The sequence below is a fragment of the Megalobrama amblycephala genome, linkage group LG2 (assembly GCF_018812025.1).
Source record: "Megalobrama amblycephala isolate DHTTF-2021 linkage group LG2, ASM1881202v1, whole genome shotgun sequence".
Classification (NCBI taxonomy): domain Eukaryota; kingdom Metazoa; phylum Chordata; class Actinopteri; order Cypriniformes; family Xenocyprididae; genus Megalobrama; species Megalobrama amblycephala.
Window position 1 is genome coordinate 21424193 of NC_063045.1, and position 25727 is coordinate 21449919.

At 37.4% G+C, this 25727-nt stretch overlaps 3 protein-coding genes across 3 annotated transcripts in view; 2 read left to right on the plus strand and 1 right to left on the minus strand.

Moving 5' to 3' along the window:
* LOC125252936 (coagulation factor XIII B chain-like) overlaps positions 1-17819 on the minus strand; it is a 42670-nt gene extending 24851 nt beyond the window's left edge. Inside the window, exons 1-2 of the mRNA XM_048166619.1 lie at positions 17668-17819; positions 16909-17085 (exon numbers count right to left, since the gene is read on the minus strand). Of these exons, the coding sequence (XP_048022576.1) occupies positions 16909-17085; positions 17668-17737 (247 nt within the window). The 5' untranslated portion in view covers positions 17738-17819. The remainder of the gene's footprint in view (positions 1-16908; positions 17086-17667) is intronic.
* A 3297-nt stretch (positions 17820-21116) lies between these two features.
* LOC125262658 (E3 SUMO-protein ligase KIAA1586-like) lies at positions 21117-25090 on the plus strand. Its single transcript, XM_048181477.1, has 2 exons — positions 21117-22774; positions 24595-25090. Exons 1-2 carry the CDS (start codon positions 21117-21119, stop codon positions 25088-25090), a joined length of 2154 nt encoding a protein of 717 aa, XP_048037434.1.
* The window catches only part of LOC125252949 (complement factor H-related protein 1-like), a 64625-nt gene continuing 63295 nt past the window's right edge, over positions 24398-25727 (plus strand). Inside the window, exon 1 of the mRNA XM_048166673.1 lies at positions 24398-25091. The gene's annotated coding sequence lies outside the window, so the exon portion shown is untranslated. The remainder of the gene's footprint in view (positions 25092-25727) is intronic.

The window sequence follows — 25727 nt, forward strand, 5'->3', positions numbered from 1 at the left end:
ATGAAATTACTAAGACAATTTAGCTCATAATTTATTCATACAGCAATGCATGATGGGAGCCATGGATGAATTTTGATTGGTGGCTCCCAGAATGCACTGCAACATGCTTTATGATGGCCACCACTGTTGAGATTCACAGGATGATTCTTGATGTCTGTGTGTTTAAATGAGCTCTGTTTTTTTAAATCAGAACTCTTAAAAAAAAAAAAAAAATTGGATTGTAAAAGCTGATCTTGTGCCGTAGAATCACAGTGCTGCTGCAATCAATAATGTAAATCTAACTCAGAGATTGGGCTCTAATGAGTTCAGTGATTCAGATCAAATATGTAAAAACATAACCAACAACACCTGATCATCTTTTAACTTTGCTTGTCTGTTTGGTTTTAATGCGGTTAAAACTGCCCAAACAAAAACTAATGTTAAAAAGTCAAGGGCTCAACTAAAACAAACCCTGACCTCGATGATGGTAACTTAAAAATTGTGATTTTCTCCTTTGGTGATTCTGCTTGTTATCTTTAGGTGTCTTCAATAATGCTCAATCATCACTCAATTAATCACTTATTTATCTCATTAATGCTTCAGTGGGTGGAATAAAAATATGGCAGGACTTTTACTTTCTGACCCCTGGAATGTCCACCTCTGTCTGCTAAACACATTTTCATGTTTTACATTGTTTTGTACGGTGACCGGGAGGGGACATGTTCGGTTCACTTAGTTTTGTCGTGGCCACGACATATAAACTCGTGGGAACGCGATAATATGTAGTGGCCACAAGATATTAATTCGTGGGAACGTGATAATAAGTCGTTCCCTCACATATGATCGCGTGGCCACGACATAAGGATGTTGTTACCTCGACAAAACAATCTTGTGGCCATGTGATGTAAAGTTGTGGCCTCGAGATCATATGCTGAGGGAACGAGATCTATTTCTCATGACCACGAGTTGTGTAAACCCGCGCAACCATGGCAACCTGGAACTATCAGAAATGGATAAGATTATAATAATATTTATTTTTAATTAAGAAAAAGCGCGGAATTGCCTACAGCGGCATTCGAATGAAGTTGATCAATAAATATTAGAATATGCCGTGTATATTTTTATCACATCCAACAGTCTTTTAAATCCATTCACTGACTGTTAATTTTTTTTATTTCATATTTATTACATTATTTATTATTATTAGGCTATCATTATTGGTTAAATGTTTTTTATTCATTGTTATTTAGCCCTATTTGCTTTATTTTCCCCTTCATTTCGTGTATCAGTGGTTAGGTCATATTTAACAGATAGGACATTCTCTGTTATGATTGATGACCTCTCCTCCTCTTCAGCCCCTATGACCTCTGGTGTGCCACAGGGATCCATTTTGGGCCCTGTTCTATTCTCTCTGTACATACTGCCTTTAGGTTCAATTATTTCAAGTCACAATGTGTCCTTCCATCTGTATGCAGATGACTTACAAATCTATCTGCCGGTTGTCCCCAATTCTTCTGACAGTCTTGAATCCATAAACAGATGTTTAGATGACATCAAATTGTGGCTGTCTCAGAACTTTCTGTTTGAATGAGGACAAAACTGAATATATTGTTTTTGGCACATCCAACCTGCCCAGTGTTTCAGCTCCTGGTCTTGTTGCGTTGACCCCCCATTTTAACCACGTTGTGAAAAATTTGGGGGTGAAATTAGACAGCAGTCTGAAATTTGATAAGCAAATTGATTCTGTGGTCAGGGCAAGCTTCTTTCAGCTCCGCCTCCTAGCAAAGGTTAAACCCTTCTTGAGCCGTTGTGACCTGGAGAAAGCTAGACTACTGTAATGCGCTCTATGTGGGAGTTAACCAAGCTGGTCTTCACCGTTTGCAGCTTGTGCAAAATGCTGCGGCACGCCTGCTCACTAACAGTCGGAAACACGGGCACATCACACCTGTCCTATACTCCCTGCACTGGCTCCCTGTCCAGTTCGGAATTCATTTTAAAATTTTGACATTTGTTTTTAATGCAGTCAAAGACCTTGCACCTTCCTATTTGTGTGAGATTTTGAGCCATCACCGACCCAGCAGAGCTCTACGATCTGATAGGCAAAATCTGCTGGAGGTCCCCCGGTCCCGGTGCAAACAGTGGGTCGACCGTTCTTTTGCAGTGGCCTGCCTTTGTTACCAGCCAAACTTAAAGGTCCTGTTTTTCGTGTTTTTTTGAAGCTTTGATTGTATTTTTCACATAATTTACTTATCTGTATACCGCTGTTTCCACTGTCATTAAAACGGGCTGATGACTTCCTTGTTCTATGAAGTCCCTCCTTCAGGAATACGTAACGAGTTCTGATTGTGCCAGCGGTTCCTGTGTTGTGATTCGACAGCAGCTTAGCGAACCTTGCCCGGAAAGGTCACGCCTCTTACCATAACGTGGAGATGCACGCACTCAGTGTTATTGTAAGCATGTCTTTAATTTTACCCTATCAATTTGAGCCGGAATCAGACCCGGTGATTGGACTGCGGGATGAAAATAACAGCGTTTCGACGACATGGCGACAAACACACTCTACAAACGCAACTCTTGTGTATTCCTGTGGGTGGAGGTTAGTCAAAAAACTGTTTTAGTGACGTCATTAAAGAAGGAAGTAGAGGGATGTAGTCCAAACTGGCCGTTCGATGTAGGCGACTTCTGTTAAATAAAATATCTCGCTTGGCATTGAACTTTGAGCTTTAAAATTTTACAGATTTTATTTATACTCTAACAACAACATTACACACTAACTAAAGTTTGAAACATGGGATCACGAAGAACGGGACCTTTAAAACCCACTTATTTAGAATAGCTTTTAACACTTAGTGGTCCTGTGACACTTCTCTTTATCTTAATGTTGTAATGTGCTCTGCTGACCTATTTGTAGGCTACTTTTATTATTATTTTTTATTATCATTATTATTTTTTATCTTGTTTTTAATGTTGTACGGCACTTTGGTTCAGCTTTGGTTGTTGGAAGGTGCTATAGAAATAAAGTTTGATTGATTGTATCCCCACACAGCAAGGGACTCCTAGGCGGATCCGCATTCAAGTCGCCAAATCCGCGTGACTGTCACATCCGTTTTGGCGCCGCCCAGAGGATCAGGTCCGCATCCGGGCGGCGCCATAAATTCTACTGTCAATCAGCGGATCCTGAGCGGACCCATGTCGGATCCGCGGACGCGCACGCGCCTTTACTATAACGGTTGTATCAATTTGCGGGTCCCAAACGGACCCGCCGCGGAGGTAAGGTTTTAATCGCGGATGCGGAGTGGATGCAGCGCGGAGCCAGACTCCGATACGGGTCCGTTCGCGGCAGAGGTGGAAAGTCCAGGGCTCAGAAAGTAAAAGTCCTGCCATATTTTTATTCCACCCACTGAAGCATTAATGAGATAAATAAGTGATTAATTGAGTGATGATTGAGCATTATTGAAGACACCTGATGATAACAAGCAGAATCACCAAAGGATAAAATCACAATTTTTAAGTTACCATCATCGAGGTCATGGTTTGCTTTAGTTGGGCTTTTGACCTTTCATTTTTTAATATTAGAATTTGTTTGGGCAGTTTTAACTGAGTCATAACAGCCAGACAAGCAAAGAGAAAAGCTGGTCAGGTAACGTTGGTTATGTTTTCGCATAATCATTATTTGATCTGATTCACTGAACTCATTTAGAGCCCAATCTCTGAGTTAGATTTATATTATTGATTACAGCACAAAATCAGCTTTATCAGTATAATCCAAAGGGTTTTACAAAAGTTGTTCTGAATAAAACAAAAAAAACTTTCTTTAAGGCACACACAGACATCAAGAATCAGCGTATGAATCTCAACGACAGTGACAAGCAACATATTCTGATCAACAGATCAACTCTGAACATTAGAAAACAAGCTACTAAAAAGTCACAGAAAAACAGCAAAAAACAAAATAGTGAGAATAAAGAAAATTACTAAAACAATTAAGCTCATAATTTATTCATGCAGCAATGCATGATGGGAGCCGTGGATGAGTTTTGATTGGTGGCACCCAGAATGCACTGCAACATGCTTTATGATGGTCACCACTGTTGAGATTCACAGGATGATTCTTGATCTCTGTGTGTCTAAATGAAAGCGTTTTTTTCCTAAGAACTTTTGATGAAACCTTTGAATTATTTTGAAAAAAACAAAAAAAATAACTTGATCTTGTGCTGTAGATTCACAGTGCTGCTGTAATCAATAATGTAAATCTAACTCAGAGATTGGGCTCTAAATGAGTTCAGTGATTCAGATCAAATAATGATTTTGAGAAAACATAACCAACACCACCTGATCATGTTTTAAGTTTGCTTGTCTGGTTAGTTTTAATGCAGTTAAATCTGCCCAAGTAAATTCTAATGTTAAAAAGTCAAGGGTCAAGAGCCCAACTAAAGCAAACCCTGACCTCGATGATGGTAACTTATGCCGCGTTCCAGGCAACCTGTAACTCGTGTTTTTCCAACCTTCTACCCGTGAAAGTGCACTGGAACAGCAGTCAAAGCCGTGACTTCCCACCCGTGAACTCGTACCAGATCAATGTACTCCCAGTTACGAGTTCTGACGTCACATAGCCCGTGAAACAACATGGCAGCCCCTACGGATGCCGTGTTTATGCAAGTGCATGGTAAAATAAAAGGTATAACAGCTTCTCTTGCCTTATGTGCCGTTTTCCTCCTCTGTTTCCCTTAAATAAGCAAAGAGTAAGCACCTTTGGCGATAGAAATAATTAATGAGCATAAGCCCCGTACGGTCCGCCATGTTGGTTTGTTTACACTTTTACGCAGTTTGGCGTGACTTTCCTGGAACGCTACAAAGTCGTGAGTCGTGATTTGAAATCGTGACTTACGGGCTCAAAAACCTGCCTGGAACTCAGCATTAAAAATAGTGATTTTCTCCTTTGGTGATTCTGCTTGTTATCATCAGGTGTCTTCAATAATGCTCAATCATCACTCAATTAATCACTTATTTATCTCATTAACTTTAACACTGCTTCAGTGGGTGGAAAAAAAATATGTCAGGACTTTTACTTTCTGAGCCCTGGACTTTCCACCTCTGCACGATACCTCCGTGGTGGATCCGCCACGGAGTCCTTTTGCTGTGTGGGTCCCTTCTGTAGGCCTATATTATGTTGTTAGTTATATTTTGTAAATACTTTAAATGCCAGATCATGCCAAAAAATGTGACTTTATGACTGTAATGTAGCCGTGAAGATAGGATAAATGAGGGTCTGTTATCATTTGTAGACCCTCGTGCCCATGACAGCATTTGAAAGAAGTTCGAATAATTTATTATTATTAATTGGTTTTTAAAAGAATATTTAAGCTAAAAAAAAATCCATTCACTGATATAGCCTAGACAAAAACTTAATTTTGTTCATCATTTTATTTAGGTTTAATAGGCATATTTATAATAATAATAATTATTATTATTATAAAGACACGATCAGATTAAAAGGCTGTGAGATGGGATGGATAAATGTTCATTATCATTAAATGAAGTTTGTTATCAAATTGATAATAACAAACTTCATTTGAATGCGGCAACATCGCGCAATAGGCTATTTATAGCTTACCTTGCGCGCGAAGTTGACTATAGACAGCATTCAAATAGGCTAATAATAATTTCTTAATTCCGCACTTATTTTATCATTCTTAATTCCAGGTTGCTATAGTTGAGCGCGTTGTTTACACATGTAACTCGTGGTCATGAGAAATAGATGTCCTTTTCTCAACATAATGAAGTCGTGGCCACGAGAAAAATATCTGGTTCCCTCACGACAAAACTTATAAGTGAACCGAACATGTCCCCTCCTGGTCACCGTACAAGAAAATATATTGCCAACTTTACTGAGTTAAGCACTGACTACGGTGACCGGGAGGGGACATGTTCGGTTCACTTATGCCGAGTTCAGACTGCAGGATTTTCAAAGTAGTCGGGTCACTGTTCTTTTCACACTGCATGACTATCTTGGCCAGCATTCAGTCGCTGCTGTGTTCACACTGCACAATGGATCGGCGATAGAAGGTTTCACACTGCATGACTTTACAATAGGAAGAATCGCCGACAACTCTGTCTGGCACGCAAACTACACTCAAAAAAATATTTCAGGCTAAACATAAGTTTTATGTAATTGAATTACATATAAAATTTCCATCCATTTGGATTACATAGTTTTTACATAAACAAAATAATAAACTTAATGTGATTCATATTTGTAAGTCATATGTAAATGAAATAGGTAAGATTTATCTAATAGTATGCCCAGGCTATATAACACTACTAGTGTTCATGTGTTTGCGCACTACTGAGTTAAAATACCATTGAAGCATGTGTCAGAGTTAATGAGATAATTAAGTGATTAATTGAGTGATGATTGACCATTATTGAAGACACCTGATGATAACAAGCAGAATCACCAAAGGAGAAAATCACAATTTTTAAGCCACCATCGTGGAGATGAGTGTTTGCTTTAGTTGGGCTCTTGACCCTTGACTTTTTAATATTAGTTTTTGTTTGAGCTGTTGTAACAGTTAGTCAAACAAACAGAAAAGATGATCAGGTGGTGTTGGTTATGTTTTCACAGTTTTTTAGTAGATTGTTTTCTAATGTTCAGAGTTGATCTGTTGATCAGAATATGTTGCTTGTCACCGTTGTTGAGATTCATACGCTGATTCTTGATGTCTGTGTGTGCCTAAAATAGATTTTTTTTGTGATAAGGACAACTTTTTTTAAAAACAAATTCTGTATTGGTAAAGCTGATCTTGTGCTGTGGAATCACAGTGCTGCTGTAATCAATAATGTAAATCTAACTCAGAGATTGAGCTCTAAATGAGTTCAGTGATTCAGATCAAACAATGATTATGTGAAAACATAACCAACACCTGATCATAGTTTAGCTTTGCTTGTCTGATTGGTTTTAATGCAGTTAAAACTGCCCAAACAAAATATAACATTAAAAAGTCAAGGGTCAAGAGCTCAACTAAAACAAACCCTGACCTCGATCAGTGGCGATTTCTTTAAGACTGCAAGGGAAGCTCGGCTTCCCTTATAATGTCACAAAATTAATGGTCAAATATGTACTATTGTATTAACATTTTATTGACTAAAAATGCGTTAGAAAACGTTCATCTCAAAGACGAGTTCGTTCAGAATCAGTTACATATAGCAGGTCGGCTGACTCGATTCCTTCTCATACATTCCCGCAGCGTCACAGTGCATTTCCCTATTGAAGCCCAGCGTCCATTGACTTCAATGGGGCTGCTTTGAACGGTTTTTTTCAGCGCTTCGAAACTAGATGGTCATTGGATAAACGCTGCGATTATGTCCCGCCCACGGATGCTCAGCGTCTCTGGGGGTGAATGGGGAGTGAGCTGGCCCGGACTCCGAGCTTCTGCGTGATGATTGGAGGGTCTGTCGAAAGACTGCATCTCCTTTTGACTGACAGCGATTCTGTACTATAAGGAATCACTGAAGCTATTCGCGCTCAGTCCCATCGCGGATTTCTCAAGTTCAGTCGAAATAAAAACTGCTGCAACCTATTTCTTTGATATTTGCTTGGCGAAATTGCTTGATTTTCATCATACATTTCACACAATTATACACCACATTCCTTGTTTCAGTTTTACAGAGTTTAATATTTTTTTTTTAGATCGTTCATTCATTCATTCATTCATTAAGCAGCCTAGCTCTGCTGGCCATTGAGAGGACACTGGTCAAGTCACTTGAAAAGACTCCTAATTGGTACGACAGGGTCACAGACCATTTTCTTGAAAAGGAACGTAGGGCAGAATTTACTTTTAAATAAATAGACAATTTTATGGTGTAGGCCGAAAATGAGCTTCCCCTCTCTGACAGACCAGTAGCCGCCACTGACCTCGATGATGGTAACTTAAAAATTGTGATTTTTCTCCTTTAGTGGTTTTTCCTTGTTATCATCAGGTGTCTTCAATAATGGTCAATCATCACTCAATTAATCACTTATTTATCTCATTAATGCTTCAGTGGGTGGAATAAAAATATGGCAGGACTTTTACTCTTTGACCCCTGGATTACCCACCTCTGTAAATGAATGAATTTTATATTTTAATAAAGAAACAAGTTTGATTGTTCATTTGAATTTATTTCACTCACACTCACTCACACTTACACTCACTCACTCATTTATAATTTTATAAATGGTAAAATAACCTAAATCATTGTTCAATCTTACTTGTGAAATGTAATCCCATGCGATCTGGTATCAGTACTGCATCGGTTATTGCAACCGTAAGCTGCACAAAATAATAATTATTATTATTAATTTGCCTATTAAACCTAAATAAAATGATGAACAAAATTAAGTTTTTGTCTAGGCTATATCAGTGAATGGATTTTGTTTTTTTTAGCTTAAATATTCTTTTAACAACCAATTAATAATAATAAATTATTCGAACTTCATTCAAATGCTGTCACGGGCACGAGGGTCTACAAATGATAACAGACGCTCATTTATCCTATATTCACGGCTACAATACAGTCATAAAGTCACATTTTATTGGCATGATCTGGCATTTAAAGTATTTACAAAATAGCTAACAACATAATATAGGCCTACAGAAAGGATACACGAAAAGGGGAAAATAGAGCAAATAGGGCTACAATGAATAAAAAAACATTTAACCGATAATGATAGCCTAATAATAATAATAAATGATGTAAAAATATGAAATGAAAAAAAATTAACAATAAGTGAATGGATTTAAAAGACTGTTGGATGTGATAAAAATATACACGGCATATTCTAATATTTATTGATAATCTTCATTCGAATGCTGCTGTAGGCATCGCACACAACAGGCAACATGTTAATAATCACTTATTAATTCCGCGCTTTTTCTTAATTAAAAATAAATAGTATTATAATCTTATCCATTTCTGATAGTTCAGGTTGCTATGGTAGCGCGCGTTGATTACACATGTAGCTCGTGGCCATGAGAAATAGATGTCGTTCCCTCAACATAATGAAGTCGTGGCCACAAGAAAAATATCTTGTTGCCTCACCATACACTCTCAGAAATAAAAGTACAAAATTGTACCTTTAGGGGTACAATGGTACTAAGGTACAAATTTGTACCCTTGTGATTGTACCTTAAGAGACCAGTTTTGTACCTTAAGAGACCAGTTTTGTACCTTTGGTGACAATTTTGTAATCTCTCAGAAAATAAAGTACAAAATTGTACCTTTAGGGGTACAATGGCTTGTCGCTGGGGCTGTACCCTCAAAGGTACAAATTTGTACCCTTGTGATTTGTACCTTAAGAGACCAGTTTTGTACCTTTGGTGACAATTTTGTACCTTTATTTAACAGTACAAAAATTGACCCTTCAAAAAGGGTACAAAATTGGCTTTGACAGCGTACAATCATTGACTATAATGAGATATATATATTTTACACACACACACACACACACACACACACACACACACACACACTGAATTAAAACCTGAATTTATTAAATCCTTTTCATTTTCACATTTTACAACATTTCATTTTAAACACATTTTTAAACATTCCATATGAGTCCATCTTACCGAGTGTTAAAAAGTAACACTGAAGCAGTGTTAAAGTTAATGAGATAATTGATTGATGATTAACAATTAGTGGTGACACCTGATGTTAATAAGCAGAATCATTGAAGGAAAGAGAGAAAAAACGTCTTAATTGATGTTTTATGGAATGTTTCATTTCAAGTCACCATGAAAGAGGTCAGCGTTTGCTTTAGCTGGGCTCTTGATTCTTTACCTTTTATTATTAGTTTTTCTCTGATTGCTCCAACTTTGTGTTTGTAAAACACATTTGTAATAGTCAGAGAAAATAGGATCTGGTCACAATATAATCTGATGATATAATCATCATGTGATGGCATGATGTCATTTATAGTCTAAATGTCTGACTGTGTGTTTGTGTAGCTTTAGTATTAATGATTGTAATCCTGTGATTTTACAGCTTGAGATCTGACAATGGTATGATTTCTTTTTCTTTTAAGAATAATACATTATGAACTGGAGCTTCAGTGTTTAAACACACACAGACATCAAGAATCAGCATATGATTCTTAAGTTACACTTATTATTAATAAGTGTAATAATGTTTAATGGCTGGGAGTCAGTTGTAGTTGTTGTGTCTCTCTCTTTTTCTCTTGTTGTTTCTTCAATGATTCTGCTTATCATCATCAGGTGTCTCCACTAATTGTCAATCATCAATCAATTATCTCATTAACTTTAACACCGCTTCAGTGTTACTTTTTCACTTCAATGTTACTTCTTCAGTGTGTAAAATATATATATATCATTATAGTCAACAATTGTACGCTGTCAAAGCCAATTTTGTAGGGTCAATTTTTGTACTGTTAAATAAAGGTACAAAATTGTCACTAAAGGTACAAAAATGGTCTCTTAAGGTACAAATCACAAGGGTACAAATTTGTACCTTTGTACCATTGTACCCCTAAAGGTACAATTTTGTACTTTTATTTCTGAGAGTGTATGATCTCGAGGCCACGACTTTACATCGCGTGGCCACGACATAAGGATGTCGTTACCTCGACAAAACGATCTCGTGGCCACGACTTATTATCACGTTCTCACGAATTAATATCTTGTGGCCACGACATCTTATCACGTTCCCACGAGTTTATATGTCGTGGCCACGACAAAACTAAGTGAACCGAACATGTCCCCTCCCGGTCACCATACTGACCGTATTCTATATGCTAATTAAGTCCAAAGTAAACTCTACGAACAGCTCAATGTAATGTACATAATAGTGTAGGACAGGCGCTAAATTATTGCTTGGCCAGACGTGCCGTAGATTTATCCATAACTGTACAGCGCTCTGGATGAATATCAACACACGCTCCACCCCCGGCGACACTGGTGGTACGATCCACCCGCGAGCGCTCATTATTAATGGAAAATCAGAATAATGAGTCATATTTTATGTTTGTTCAAAAATCAGATTCGGACGCAACAACCCAAACATGTAGAATCGAAAATTAAACTGAGTGACAATTATCCGTTTGTGAAGTATAGACCTTTTTCACAAGAATCGGAAATCACGTGACGACGGGTAAAGTTAGTTCCGCTGTGCGTCTACGGCTATTAGATTGATATGCTTTTTCTCAAATATAGCTTCTTACCTTTTCTGTTTTCCAACCTGCTGTTGTATAATCTACAAAGAAATTATTTTCTACTGGTTTGTAGCTTATACGGCCACTCAGACCGTTGCTCGTATTTACCGGCAGGTGGATTTATATCACCAGCTGTCATACAGTAAAGGCTACAGCTACTCATTCAGCAATTTCCCCGATCGTATCACGTACGACGAACATTATTTATATAATTAATTAATTAAAAAAAAAAAAAAATCCCAATAGGCTATACTTCAGTGGGGGATATAAAGTCGAGATACATAATATTGTCGTTTAATATGTTTTAAAAATATATAGCATGTAATCTCATATGGCATCACATCCCACATTCAAGCATATGTTATAATTAATCCTGATCGATTAAAATGATTAAACTAAGACATAATTAATTTCCAACACCACACTGTACATCAGTCTTTGCATTAATGTTGCAACAGCACAATACTGTGCATAATACACACTTTATGATGATGATGACGACAGGAAAATACGAGTGAGAGACTGAAGTGTTTATATCCAGAAATATCCAGAAGGGCCTGGCGCTCCCTCTGGCAGCGGCAGGTCGCAGCGCCACTTCCGGTGGCATCGGCAGCTGCCACGGATTTCTTCTGGCAGCTGCCTGGATTCGTGGCAGCTGCCGCGGATTCTTCTGGCAACTGCCAGTGTTGGTGGCAGCTGCCGCGGATTCTACTGGCAGCTGCCTGGATTCGTGGCATCTGCCGCGGATTCTACTGGCAGCTGCCTGGATTCGTGGCAGCTGCCACGGTCTTTCTCGGAGTTTGTCGCTGTTTGAGATGTTCTCAGTGGCGTGCGGTGGTATTTTAAAATTATGATGCAAAGTTCCCACAATTGTATTATTATTATTATACATTTTTATGTATCAGCATGCCAGAGTTTGTGCCAGCAGTCACGATCGTTTGTCGCCGTTTCTGGCTGCAAACTACACTTTTTTTTTTCTTCTTTTTTTTAATAAAAGATATGATGATGCATATTACATACCAGCAAGTAAATGGGACCAGAATATGATCCCAATAAACTAAATTGCATAATCATTTTCCCATAAAAGAACACACATAAGGAGTGCTCAGCTGCCAATAGTAGCCTACTACGCTCTTGCGCAACACACACACAAACATTTTTATTTAATGTAACGCTTTAGTTAATAACTAGTTGCTTGTATATTTACATAACCTCAAAGCCGCAAGGATCATAATTTAAGATTACATTTCTGATGTTTGTGTGTTGTACGGCTTCTGCCATCAGTCGTTGCCCGCCATCAGTCAAGGCAAGGGAGGCAGAGTCTCCTTAGAAACAAAACAGGCTGAGAAAATAATCGATTTAAAAAAACTCAAGTATTAAAAAATGTGACATTAAAAATTTAAGTCACTATAGTTTTAATAAAGTAACTTTGTCCAACAGCGACACCCGCTGGTAAAGTTAAAAAGAACAGTACATATTTGTATTTTTTCGGCCTTTTGTTATTAATCTGGAATAAATGTAAAAATACATAAACACACTAAACAGAATATTACATAGTGTAAAAATACATAATATAACTGTATTTGGCCTTTTGTATGTAATGTTTATTTAACCAGGAAAAAGTGACAACAGTAAGGGTACAGGGACGTGAATTAAAATAATAATAATAATAATAATAATAATAATATATATATATATATATATATATATATATATATATATATATATATATATATATATATATATATATATATATATATAGAAACAGTTTTTAATCAGAGAATGGCATCAAGTCAGTTAAACTCCTGGAGTATTGAGCTGGTCATTTAGCAGGGGGGTTGTTAATCAGTTTCAGCTGCTTTGGTGTTAATGAAATTAACAACAGGTGCACTTAGATGGGCAACAATGAGATGACCCCCAAAACAGGAATGGTTTTACAGGTGGAGGCCACTGACATTTTTTTCCCTATTCATCTTTTCTGACTGTTTTTCACTAGTTTTTGTCAGGGTCAGTGTCTCTACCAATATGTGCTATAGCCAGAAGATTTGCTGTGACTCCCAGCACAGTCTCAAGAGCATGGAAGAGATTCCACGAGTAAGGCAGTTAGGAGAGCTGGACAGGGGCATGGAAGGTCCTTAATCCATCAGCAGGACCAGTATCTGCTCCTTTGTGCAAGGAGGAACAGGATGAGCACTGCCAGAGCCCTACAAAACGACCTCCAGCAGGCCACTGGTGTGAATGTCTGAAGTCTGTTTCTGACCAAACAATCAGAAACAGACTTCATGAGGGTGGCTTGAGAGGTCTGATGTCCTCTAGTGGGCCCTGTGCTCAGAATTGTCAGGTCCACAACTGGCGCCCTGTGCTTTTCACAGATGAGAGCAGGTTCACCCTGAGCACATGTGACAGACGTGAAAGGGTCTGGAGAAGCCGTGGAGAACGTTATGCTGCCTGTAATATAGTTCAGCATGACCGGTATGGTGGTGGGTTAGTGATGGTCTGGGGAGGCATATCCATGGAAGGACGCACAGACCTCTACAGGCTAATGGCACCCTGACTGCCTTTAGGTACCAGGATGAAATCCTTGGACCCACTGTCAGACCATACGCTGGTGCAGTGGGTCCTGGGTTCCTCCTGGTGCAAGACAATGCCCGGCCTCATGTGGCGAGAGTATGCAGGCAGTTTCTAGAGGATGAAGGAATTGATACCATTGATACCCCCACGCTCACCTGACCTAAATCCAGTAGAACACCTCTGGGAGATTATGTTTGGGTCCGTCCGACACCACCAGGTTCCACCTCAAACTGTCCAGGATCTCAGTGATACCCTGGTCCAGATCTGGGAGGAAATACCCCAGGACACCATCCGTCATCTCATTACAAGCATGCTCCGATGTTGTCAGGCATGCATACAAGCACGGGGGGGTCATACAAACTACCGAGTACCATTTTGAGTTGCTGCAATTAAATTTCAGCAAAATGGACAAGCCTGCCACATAATTTTTTCACTTTGATTTCTAGGGTGTCTTTGAATTCAGTGCTCTGTAGGTTGATAATTTTCATTTCCATCAAACGATGTGGCATCCTTTAGTTCCTAACACATTACCCATTTCAGTATAGATATCCAGCATGATATTTTTCCCCGTTGAGATCTGATGTGTTTTCAAAGTGTTCCTTTAATGTTTTTGAGCAGTGTGTGTGTGTGTGTATGTATATATATATATATATATATATATATATATATATATATATATATATATACAGTACAGTCCAAAAGTTTGGAACCACTAAGATTTTTAATGTTTTTAAAAGAAGTTTCGTCTGCTCACCAAGGCTACATTTATTTAATTAAAAATACAGTAAAAAACAGTAATATTGTGAAATATTATTACAATTTAAAATAACTGTGTACTATTTAAATATATTTGACAAAGTAATTTATTCCTGTGATGCAAAGCTGAATTTTCAGCATCGTTACTCCAGTCTTCAATGTCACATGATCCTTCAGAAATCATTCTAATATGCTGATTTGCTGCTCAATAAACATTTATGATTATTTTCAATGTTGAAAACAGTTGTGTACTTTTTTTTTCAGGATTCCTTGATGAATAGAAAGTTCAAAAGAACAGCATTTATCTGAAATACAAAGCTTCTGTAGCATTATACACTACCGTTCAAAAGTTTGGGGTCAGTAAGAATTTTTATTTTTATTTTTTTGAAAAGAAATTAAAGAAATGAATACTTTTATTCAGCAAGGATGCATTAAATCAATCAAAAGTGGCAGTAAAGACATTTATAATGTTACAAAAGATTAGATTTTAGATAAACACTGTTCTTTTGAACTTTCTATTCATCAAATAATCCTAAAAAAAAATATTGTACACAAATATTTTGTACAATTGTACACATTAAATGTTTCTTGAGCAGCAGATCAGCATATTAGAATGATTTCTGAAGGATCATGTGACACTGAAGACTGGAGTAATGATGCTGAAAATTCAGCTTTGCCATCACAGGAATAAATTACTTTGTGAAATATATTCAAATAGAAAACAGTTATTTTAAATTTTAATAATATTTCACAATATTACTGTTTTTACTGTATTTTTAATTAAATAAATGTAGGCTTGGTGAGCAGACGAAACTTCTTTTAAAAACATTAAAAATCTTAGTGGTTCCAAACTTTTGGACTGTACTGTATATATATATATATATATTTATATCTATACATATATATACATATATGTTGTATACATATATATTATCTATACATATATATACATATATACACATGTATATATACTGTATATATATATATATATATATATATATATATATATATATATATATATATACACACATACACATATACACACATACGAACTCTGGCAACTGATACATAAATATGTATAATAATAATAATAAATAATACACCTGTGGGATATTATTAGTTTAAAATACCACCGCACGCCACTGAGAACAGACTGCGGTCAAGCCAGCCGCCATCCAGAAATGAGCGGTCAATCTAGCCGCCCCTATATTTCGCGGTCCGCGCATACACTTGCTATTACGGTAAGACTGTCTGTGAACGAACTGAAGGTGATTTCACATTCATTCATTTATTCAGTCAGTCAGTCAATCTGTATGAATGAATAAAAATAACTAAAAAAAATATTTCACAGCTCAATTTCACCTGAAAATGATAGTACGCCTCAAAGCCTGACATCGTGTGCTGCTGAATTCCAAAACTAAAGCCCTCCAATACTCATATGCTGTTTTGTCTATACAAACAGCAAACAGCAGCAACATCGTGAAACTCCTAGAAAGACCGTGGCAGCTGCCTGAAGAAATCCGCAGAGTTGGTGGCAGCTGCCACGGATTTTTTCTGGCAGCTGCCAGAAGAAATCCGTGGCAGCTGCCGATGCCACCGGAAGTGGCGCTGCGACCTGCCGCTGCCAGGATATGCGCTTGCTCTCTCTCGAAATATCAGGGTGCGAGCGGTCCTGTTTCATGAATCAGAGGATCAGGCTTGTGTGATAAGGGAGCTGCCAGCTGATCATTTCCCCAGCACGTCGCTGAAAACAATCTATATAGCCTACATCCCAATGTGCATATCCAACCTAAACAGTACTGAATATTACTAATGTCATATAGACTACTATTTAGGATGGATAGTGTGCACGTTGAGAAGCAGGCACTGTCTTTACAGCACATGGAGCGCGATAATGCACAGCCGCGCCAAACAGACACGAATAATTTAACCAGTTTAACCGCCATCACTTTGAATTATTTATTAAATGTAGCTCTTAATGAGAGCTCTGTAGTCTCACCAATAATTCACCAAGAACGTTCAAACATTTTCATGGCATTTAATTCGTAAAACGACTTTGATTCCCGAGCTGGTTCTGAACAAGGCTATCTATCACTGCAACCGGAAAAACTTTTGCACGGCGAGGGCCATTCCGGAAGCCAAAAACCCGGAAGTGTGAAAAAGGTCTATTCTAAAAAATGAAAAAATGAAAGTTTGAAGCCAACTTTTCATTTGGTTTATTTTGATGGTGCAAATTGAACAAAGAACTGCAAAGCGTTACACGGACCAAAAGTGATATTGATTCAGTGAAGTTAACGTTGACACGTTAATATTGATTTAACGTTGTTTTGATCATTGCTTGCTATCTGGGAATCATACATCTAACACATGAGACTGACAATAATTAAACTCACGGATGCACCGAGGTTCTTCAGACCGAAAGCCTCTGCTGCATGTCACTGAATCCCACCAGTTCCCAGTGAATGGTTTAAAACCCGGTTTGCAGGTGTAAAAGATTTCATCCTCATTGGAGGACAGGGTGTGTATGAACCCATTTTCCAAAAATAGATCAGAGCACAATTTTTGCTTTGCTGTGAAGAAACAGTTTAAAATTCAAAATCAAATATTCTGATTTCATATCTTTTTGAGTCATCATTATGAAAATGTGTGTAATGATTTGATTTTGAAAAAGCTCAAGATAAAGGCAAATTGTTAATTTCTCTCCGTTTGACTGAGTGAAATTCAAAAACAAAAAAAAAGAAAACTTCTAAGACATTTTTATCCCATCTGTGATCTCTGCAACTGTGAACACAATGATTTTACACTTTTTTTTTTTTTTTTACATTTTTATACTTTTTTTTTTTTTTTTTTTTTTTTTTACATATTTAACCAATTTAACCTGTAAAGCAGTTCATTTTCACTGTTTCATCATCAGCATTTTTAAACTGGTTTATGTTTTCACATTTAATGTCTTAAATTCTGAGAAACACAAACCTTAAACACAAAGACATAACTGTGTATATTAAATGCTGAAGTACATGAACAACTAGTCAACACTCTCTAAAGCTACAGTTAAATGTTTTGGGTAATGCATATATTATAACATTTTTGTTCAAATCAATAAAATCAAAATGAAAAAGACATTCAAATAAATAACAACAAAAAGCACTTGCCTTGACTTTGGGCACAATTAAAGAAAAACAACCAAAAGACGCAGCCAAGGAGTTTTACAGGAACTCTCATTTTGAGCTCAGTTCACAGTTATCTTTTTTGGTCTGTCTCTGATACTCTTGCCTTCTTGGTGATCAACAAGTTAATCATTTACCAAAGTCAAATAGAGGTTTTTCTTATACCAGACTACTCTGTGCACAAGCAATATTTCCTGTAAATGAAATCTTATCTGATGCAGCAATTTGTATTTGTCATGTAGGCACAACTAAACGTAGAGAAGACAGACTTCTTGAGTCATATTTATGCAACACATGAACAGGAAGCAAAGGGCAGTTTCCAAAATAATTGCCATGTTCACCTCTGAAATATGTAGCTTAAAATTATTATTTTTTTTCTGGCTCATATTCTTCTTGAATCAAATTATAAACTACACTGTAAAAAATTACCGTGATTTTAACAGTAAAAGACTGTAAAAATGCTGCGGTGAAAAACTGTTAATTGGTTTACAGAAAGTTTCCGTACTATATACGGTGAATAACTGTAATAGATCTAATGGTACATTTAATGTAATTTTACGGTAAAATACCGTTAAATTCAGTTTTTGAAAGTGAAAAATAACAATTCATTGTAAAATTTACAGTGAAAAACCGTAAATTGACATTCCCACAATTCCCTGCGTGACACTTCACATTTGATATATTTTTGTTGAAATAACTCTGTTTCTTCTTAGTTTTTCTCATTTTTTTCTAATCAGTTATGTACATTAGGGTTTTATGTTACATCTAATGTTAACCTTTAACCTGGCATACACATAAACCATTATAAATTTATATTTTCAAATCTGTTAAAGGATTATTAGGCTGCAAAAATTAGGTCAGCCGGAACCGGGAACACTTCCTATAACACCAGATGTACTCGTTACATCAGAAGAAGAATGGCATCTACGCTAATATTAGTCTTTCTGTTTATCCCAAGGTTTACCGTAGTCAACCAAATCCGGGCCGTATCCAGATGAGACCGAGGACCGGCGCCTTGACACGACCACAACGCAGCCCTGAAGTATCAGCAGAGATTGAGTCAACTAGATCATCCATTGTGAAGACATCATCAACATGACAACCAGTGGCACAGTTCCTCAACAACCGTCCATACTGGCGTGATGAATACGATCCTCAACTGGATGGAACTGAAATAAATACTTTGAATGTTGCGATCCTATCGGACTTATGATAGCAACCTGAATCGTAACAAAGCACTATTCGCCAGAGGAGAACTGGCCCCCCGACTAAGCCTGGTTTCTCCCAAGGTTTTTTTCTCCATTTTAACACCTATTTGCCTCTTGTTTGCCACCTGATGTCACCTGTTGGAGTTTGGGTTCCTTCACAGTAAAATCCACAGAGTTAAATCAACTCTATTCAGATAACATTTGGTCCCTCTCTGAATAGTGTTAAAATAACACTGAAGCAGAGTTAAAGTTAATGAGATAATTAAGCTATTAATTCAGGGATGATTGAACATTAATGATGAACACCTGCTGTTAACAAGCAGAATAACTGAAGAAAAGAGAAACACAAGAACTACAAGTGACTTCAGCCAAAACCATTTAATTGAAATCAACTGAAGGTAAAAGACATTAAATCTCTCAAGATCTGATTAAAAGATCTGATTACTTATTACTAACCATATTGACTTTATTTCTGTCACATGTCTAAATAATTTCTTATTGAGAATTAACAGAGGTTTAAATGTTGGTGTTTTATTGGTCAATAAATTATGCCACCATCGTGGTGGTCAGGGTTTGTTTTAGTTGGGGTCTTGACCTTTTTTTATGTTCTTAAAATAATTTGTGTTTGACCAATTGCAATAGTGTTTCACTATTGCAAAGCATTGCCGAATCAAAAGGCTAAAGGTGCAGATCCACCTAAATTTGCAGCTTGAAAGCCATTTCAAATAAGCATCACAAAGAGGTCTCGTTCTCTTTAGTTTCTTGACTGAGATTCAGCTATCAAAAAATTGCATTAAATAAATGCCACCATAATACTTCAGTGCTAAAAATGAGCAGCTATTACAGCTCAGGCTTATACAAGAAAATATAGCATACAATCCTCAACAGTGGTGACAATAATTATTCATACTGCAGTGCATGATGGGAGTTTTGTCATATGGTGATACCCAGCATGCATTGTAGCATGAAACATCTTATTTTTATCACCATTGTTGAGATTCATATGCTGATTCTTGATGTCTGTGTGTGTCTAAGTAATGCAGTAGTTCAATTTTTTTAATTTTAAAACATGGTTTTAAAATTAAACAGTATATCTGTTTACAGCAGCACTTACTTCTCATGTTGTGGTTTCGCAGGGTTGCTAATGCAAAACCAAAATGTACAAATGACTAAACATATGATCAGTTGCTTTGGATACAATCAGGCCATCTCACAATGACAATATCAGCATATAAGCCATGACCTCACTTCTTTACAACAACATATGCCATTTTATTATAGGACTAATCTCTGTCCGGGAAACTGCCCCAAAATAAACTAGATTCATTTAAAACCAACTGTGCTAAACTGAATTATCATGAGAGAGGTTGCCTAGAAAACATGGAATGAACCAAGAAAATCTTAAAATTGCATGGAATTGAGAAGCAAATCCAAGGAAAACAATGGCAGCAGAAAAAGACTGCAATCTCAAAAAAACAACAACAACAAAAAAAACCTTTACTAAACAAGAGACAGTTCTTTTAAAGCAAGCAAAATACATCAGCTGTGAAAAAACAAAGAAATGCCCAGAAATCTGTTTGTAATAAATTCTTAAAAAAAAAAAGATGAATTACATTCATATATATAATCCTATCATCATTAACGCTTTTGTTTTATTCCCGCCCATGTAGAGTTTGAATATTCAACCTGTTTATCCATTTTGGTTTTATTGTTTTTCCATTTGGTGGATTAGAACAAAGTGTGATTTAAAACAAAAATAAAAATATGAAAAAATGACTCAAGATTTGTCTATTTATTCTCATGAGGAGGGTCGAATACAGGGTTCGAATTACGGGGGAGCTAAGGGGAGCTCGGCTCCCCTGAAAAGGACCTGGGCTCCCCTGAAAGCCTACTTTGAGACATTTAGGGAGAACTCTAAAACACTGTCCATTTTTTGTGTCGCATATAGATTTAGATTTTCTGTACATTAAGGTTCCTGAAATAAATGATGATATTAAAAATGTGTCAATGTTGTGTGTTTATTCGCTCATTGCATTACTGTTTCCGAACACTATTTTCCGCCGTCTCCTGCTGTGACCATCCATGCGTGGCGGCGCTGCACTGAAATTACTACGTTTACGTCACCACTTGAACTTCTCACTGAGTTGGTATTTGAATGTTAGCTTAACTTCAAGTTCAAAACATACTTTATTCGTTTTTTGGAACACTCTGTGGATACTAATAAGAATGTCAAAAAGAAAGCAGCCAAACCTCAGTCAATTTGGATTTACAAAACAAACGAAGAGGAGTGATGACAGCGCACCAGCTACAACTAGCTTGCCGGTGATACCGTCGGCGCCGCCGCCGCTAAAAGTTGCTGCTAGTGACAGCACCAGCACCGAGGATAGCGAGACTTTGGCGCCAGAAACCACCGCTGCGACCTGCAGCGGACCAGGCGATCATGCAACACCTTTCAACTGGACAACAAAGCAATGGAGTGAGTGGAGAATCAGGAATACATGGCTCTACTCCAAAAATCAGAAGTTAGGATGTACAGTATGCATGGAGGCAAAAAGCCTGTTGCTCGCCGAAAGAGCAACGGGAGTACATCTGTCAGAGGAATGGATGAATGGAGAGGTCAGCAGCGAGTCACAGAATAACCTGCGGAAAAAGATTTACAAGCATCGGGACAGTTTGGCACACAAAAGAGCGGTTGAGATTTCGGAGATGAAGGAAAAGGATGTGCTCCCAAACAAGGTACTTGAAGTAAATGCTAATTTAATGCAAGAAACAGCTACGTCTTTCAGATCTGCTTATATGGTGGCCAAGGAAAAAATGGCCTACAGAAAGCTCCCTGCTGTAATGTCCCTTCAAAAACTTAATGGTGCAAACGTGGGAAATGTGCACAAATCAGACCATGCTTGTGCTGAAATAATCGGACATATCGCCAGTGAAATGAGAGCTAAATTTGTTTCAAAAATAAAAGAACTGGGATCACGAATCAGTATCACGATAGATGAGAGCACAGTTCATGGCCTGGCTTATATGATCATTTATGTGCGGTGTGACATGACAGGAACGGGGGAAGTGGATAATGTTTTTTTAGATATCGTTGAGCTTTCAGAAGGCACGGATGCCGAATCGATGTACAAAAGTTTGAGGAACAGCTTGAGACAAGCGGGACTGGATGATGAGTTTCTGGGAAAAAATCTCATCTGCATTGCAACGGATGGAGCAGCGGTACTGACGGGCAGAGTCGGCGGACTCGTCACTAAACTCAAACAAGATTTTCCCAAAGTTCAGTCAATACACTGTCTAGCTCACCGACTTGAGTTAGCTGTCAAAGACTCACTTAAGGAAGTAGCTGGATGTAACCAATTTGAGTTTTTTATCTCAAAACTTTACGCCCTCTATAACCAGTCATCAAAAAACGCCCGTTTGCTCCAGGAGGCAGCTACAGGTTTGAACATGCAAATCCTAAAAATAGGTCAAATCTTTACAATTCGTTGGGTGGCTAGTAGTTTTCGCACTGTGAAGGCAGTATGGAACGATTATCCTGCACTGGCGCACCAATTCAGAACAGCCATAGAAGACACATCTCGCTGCGACACAGAGAGGCAGAAATTCAGGGGCCTGCACAAACTCCTTACAAGCACAGGTTTTTTGGCTGATTTGGCATGTATGAAGGATGTCCTGCGAGAATTACAAAATCTGTCGCTAAAACTGCAACGCAAACAAACATCTTTAGTTGATGCAAGTTGCCACATTCAGCAGACCATTGACGTCTTGACAGCCATGAAAGCAAGTGGAGGAAAATCCACACAAAAAGCCGAACAACGCATATCGACTGGCCTGTTCAAAGATGTTGAGCTTTCAGAGAGCAGGCCGAAGATAAACCGTCTTCAGTTCAATCAGTCTACACTCAAAAAAATGATTCAGGCCCTTCATAGATATGACACATTTAAATTTAATTCACTTTACTTATATCTAATTAGGAGTAATACGTATTTATATTTAATGAGTCTAACATAAAATATTTAAATAGTTTAATCTATGAAATTTATTTAAATTTGACCAACTAAATTTAATTACATTTGGGAAATGGAAGTGCACTCAAAAAAATGATACATTGTATTTACTTAATTTTTTTATGTCAACAGGTTCCACGTAACTTGGTTACGTTGCATGTAATTAAGATTATTGGTTTCAGTTAACTTACATTTATTACATAATTTTAAGACACCATCATGGAGATGAGTGTTTGTTTTAGTTGAGCTCTTGATCCTTGTCTTTTTAATATTAGATATTGATTGAGCAGTTTTAACTGCATTAAAACCAACCAGACAAGCAAAGTTAAAAGATGATCAGGTGGTGTTGGTTATGTTTTCACATAATCATTATTTGATCTGAATCACTGAACTCATTTAGAGCCCAATCTCTGAGTTAGATTTACATTATTGATTACAGCAGCTCTGTGATTCTACAGCAGAATATCAACTTTATCAATACAAATTTTTTTTTTTAAAGTTCTGATGTAAATAAACGAGTTTTATTTAGACACACAGATATCAAGAATCAGCCTGTGAATCTCAACAGTGGTGAGAATAATAAAGCATGTTGCAGTGCATTCTGGGTGCCACCAATCAAAATTAATCCATGCCTCCCATCATGCATTGCTGCATGAATAAATTATGAGCTGAATTGTTTTAGTAATTTTCTTTATTCTCACTATTTAAATTTTTCTGTTTTTCTGTGACTTTTTAGTAGCTTGTTTTCTAATGTTCAGAGTTGATCTGTTGATCAGAATATGTTGCTTGTCACCGTCATTGAGATTCATACGCTGATTCTTGATGTCTGTGTGTGCCTAAAATAAAGCTTTTTTTTGTGTGATAAGGACAACATCTCTAAAAAAAAAAAAAAAAAAAAAAAAAAATTTTGATAAAGCTGATCTTCTGCTATAGAATCACAGTGCTGCTGTAATCAATAATGTAAATCTAACTCAGAGATTGGGCTCTAAATGAGTTCAGATCAAATAATGATTATGTGAAAACATAACCAACACCACCTGATCATCGTTTAACTTTGCTTGTCTGGTTGGTTTTAATCCAGTTAAAACTGCCCAATCAATATCCAATATTAAAAAGACAAGGATCAATAGCTCAACTAAAGCAAACCCTCATCTCCACGATGGTGTCTTAAAAATTGTGATTTTCTCCTTTGGTAATTCTGCTTGTTATCATCAGGTGTCTTCAATAATGGTCAATCATCACTCAATTAATCACTTATTTATCTCATTAATGCTTCAGTGGTGGAATAAAAATATGGCAGGACTTTTACTCTCTGACCCCTGGACTTCCCACCTCTGCCTGATTCAACTAAATGGCATTGAGTTAACCTTATGTAATAAATATAAGTTAACTGAAACCAATAATGTTAATTACATGCAACATAACCAAGTTACGTGGAACCTGTTGACATAAAAAAATTAAGTAAATACAATGTATCATTTTTTTGAGTGCACTTCCATTTCCCAAATGTAATTAAATTTAGTTGGTCAAATTTAAATAAATTTCATAGATTAAACTATTTAAATATTTTATGTTAGACTCATTAAATATAAATACGTATTACTCCTAATTAGATATGTTTAAGTAAAGTGAATTAAATTTAAATGTGTCATATCTATGAAGGGCCTGAATCATTTTTTTGAGTGTATTATCAACAGCCTAAAGAAGAGACTGCCCGAACCGGACCTTGTCCAGATGCTGAAACCGCTGGATAAACGCTTTTGGCCACAGCAACATAGCGCCCGTATCCTATATGGGGAAACTGAGGTTCGAGCATTGGCAAAAACACTGGGAGAACCGGCCCGAGAGGCTGTCGAGGAGTTCCGGGACTTTAAATTGCAAAACAGAGCACCAGGGAAAACGCTTGTCAAACTTCAAACAGCAAGTCTGACCTACTTGCCGTCCTCAGCTGAGTGTGAGAGGGGATTTTTTGCCGTGAATTCTACTGACAGCAAGTATCGCAACAAGTTGCGTGAACAAAGCCTCTCCTCGCTTCTCTTCGTGGATCTGAATGGACCCCCTTTGGAGCAATTTGACCCTCTGCCTTTTGTATCATCTTGGATTAAAGCCGGTCACCGACCCTCAACATCCTGGGTTACAGGACGGAAAGCAAAGACAGAAGACCCCAGGCCTCTGTGGTCACTTCTGATTTAAGGTAAGAATCATGGAATTACTTACTTGATCTGTGCGTTTGTGAGGATTGGCCCTAATCCTATTTAATATTGATGTATTTTTATTGTTATGTGAGTTATTCTGTTTTTTTTATCATGATTTGCATGATGTAGGCCTAAGCGCGGTTGATTCAGAACCGTGGACAGAGCTGTTTGCCCTAACACTGACAACACTGACTGACGCTTGCGTTTTAAAGTAAACGGTTTACTAAGTAAACAATAGGTTTACTGTAAACCTATTGTTTTAAATGCCCTAACATGCACCAAAAGCGTTAAAGTCAGTCAGGGAGGATCGGAAAATCGGGCTCCCCCGAAAGACACTTTGTAATTCGAACCCTGGTCGAATATGTGATAAATGAATGGTTTCTTAATTTTTCCGTTTATAAGACAAAATAAAGAAAACAAATTGTTCAAAGGTACACGGACCAACTCACTCCTGCTAAACATTTACACTTTGAATTCTTCCCAGAAACAATACAAGCCGAGACCATTATGGCCAAAAAATTGCTAAGGAGTATTTCCTACTAAAGCAAGGTGTTATTTGACTCTGATGGCAACATGCCCAGTGCATTATGGGTGTTGAAGTTTTCCTATTTGCCCAAAAGGAAGACAACAGCTTT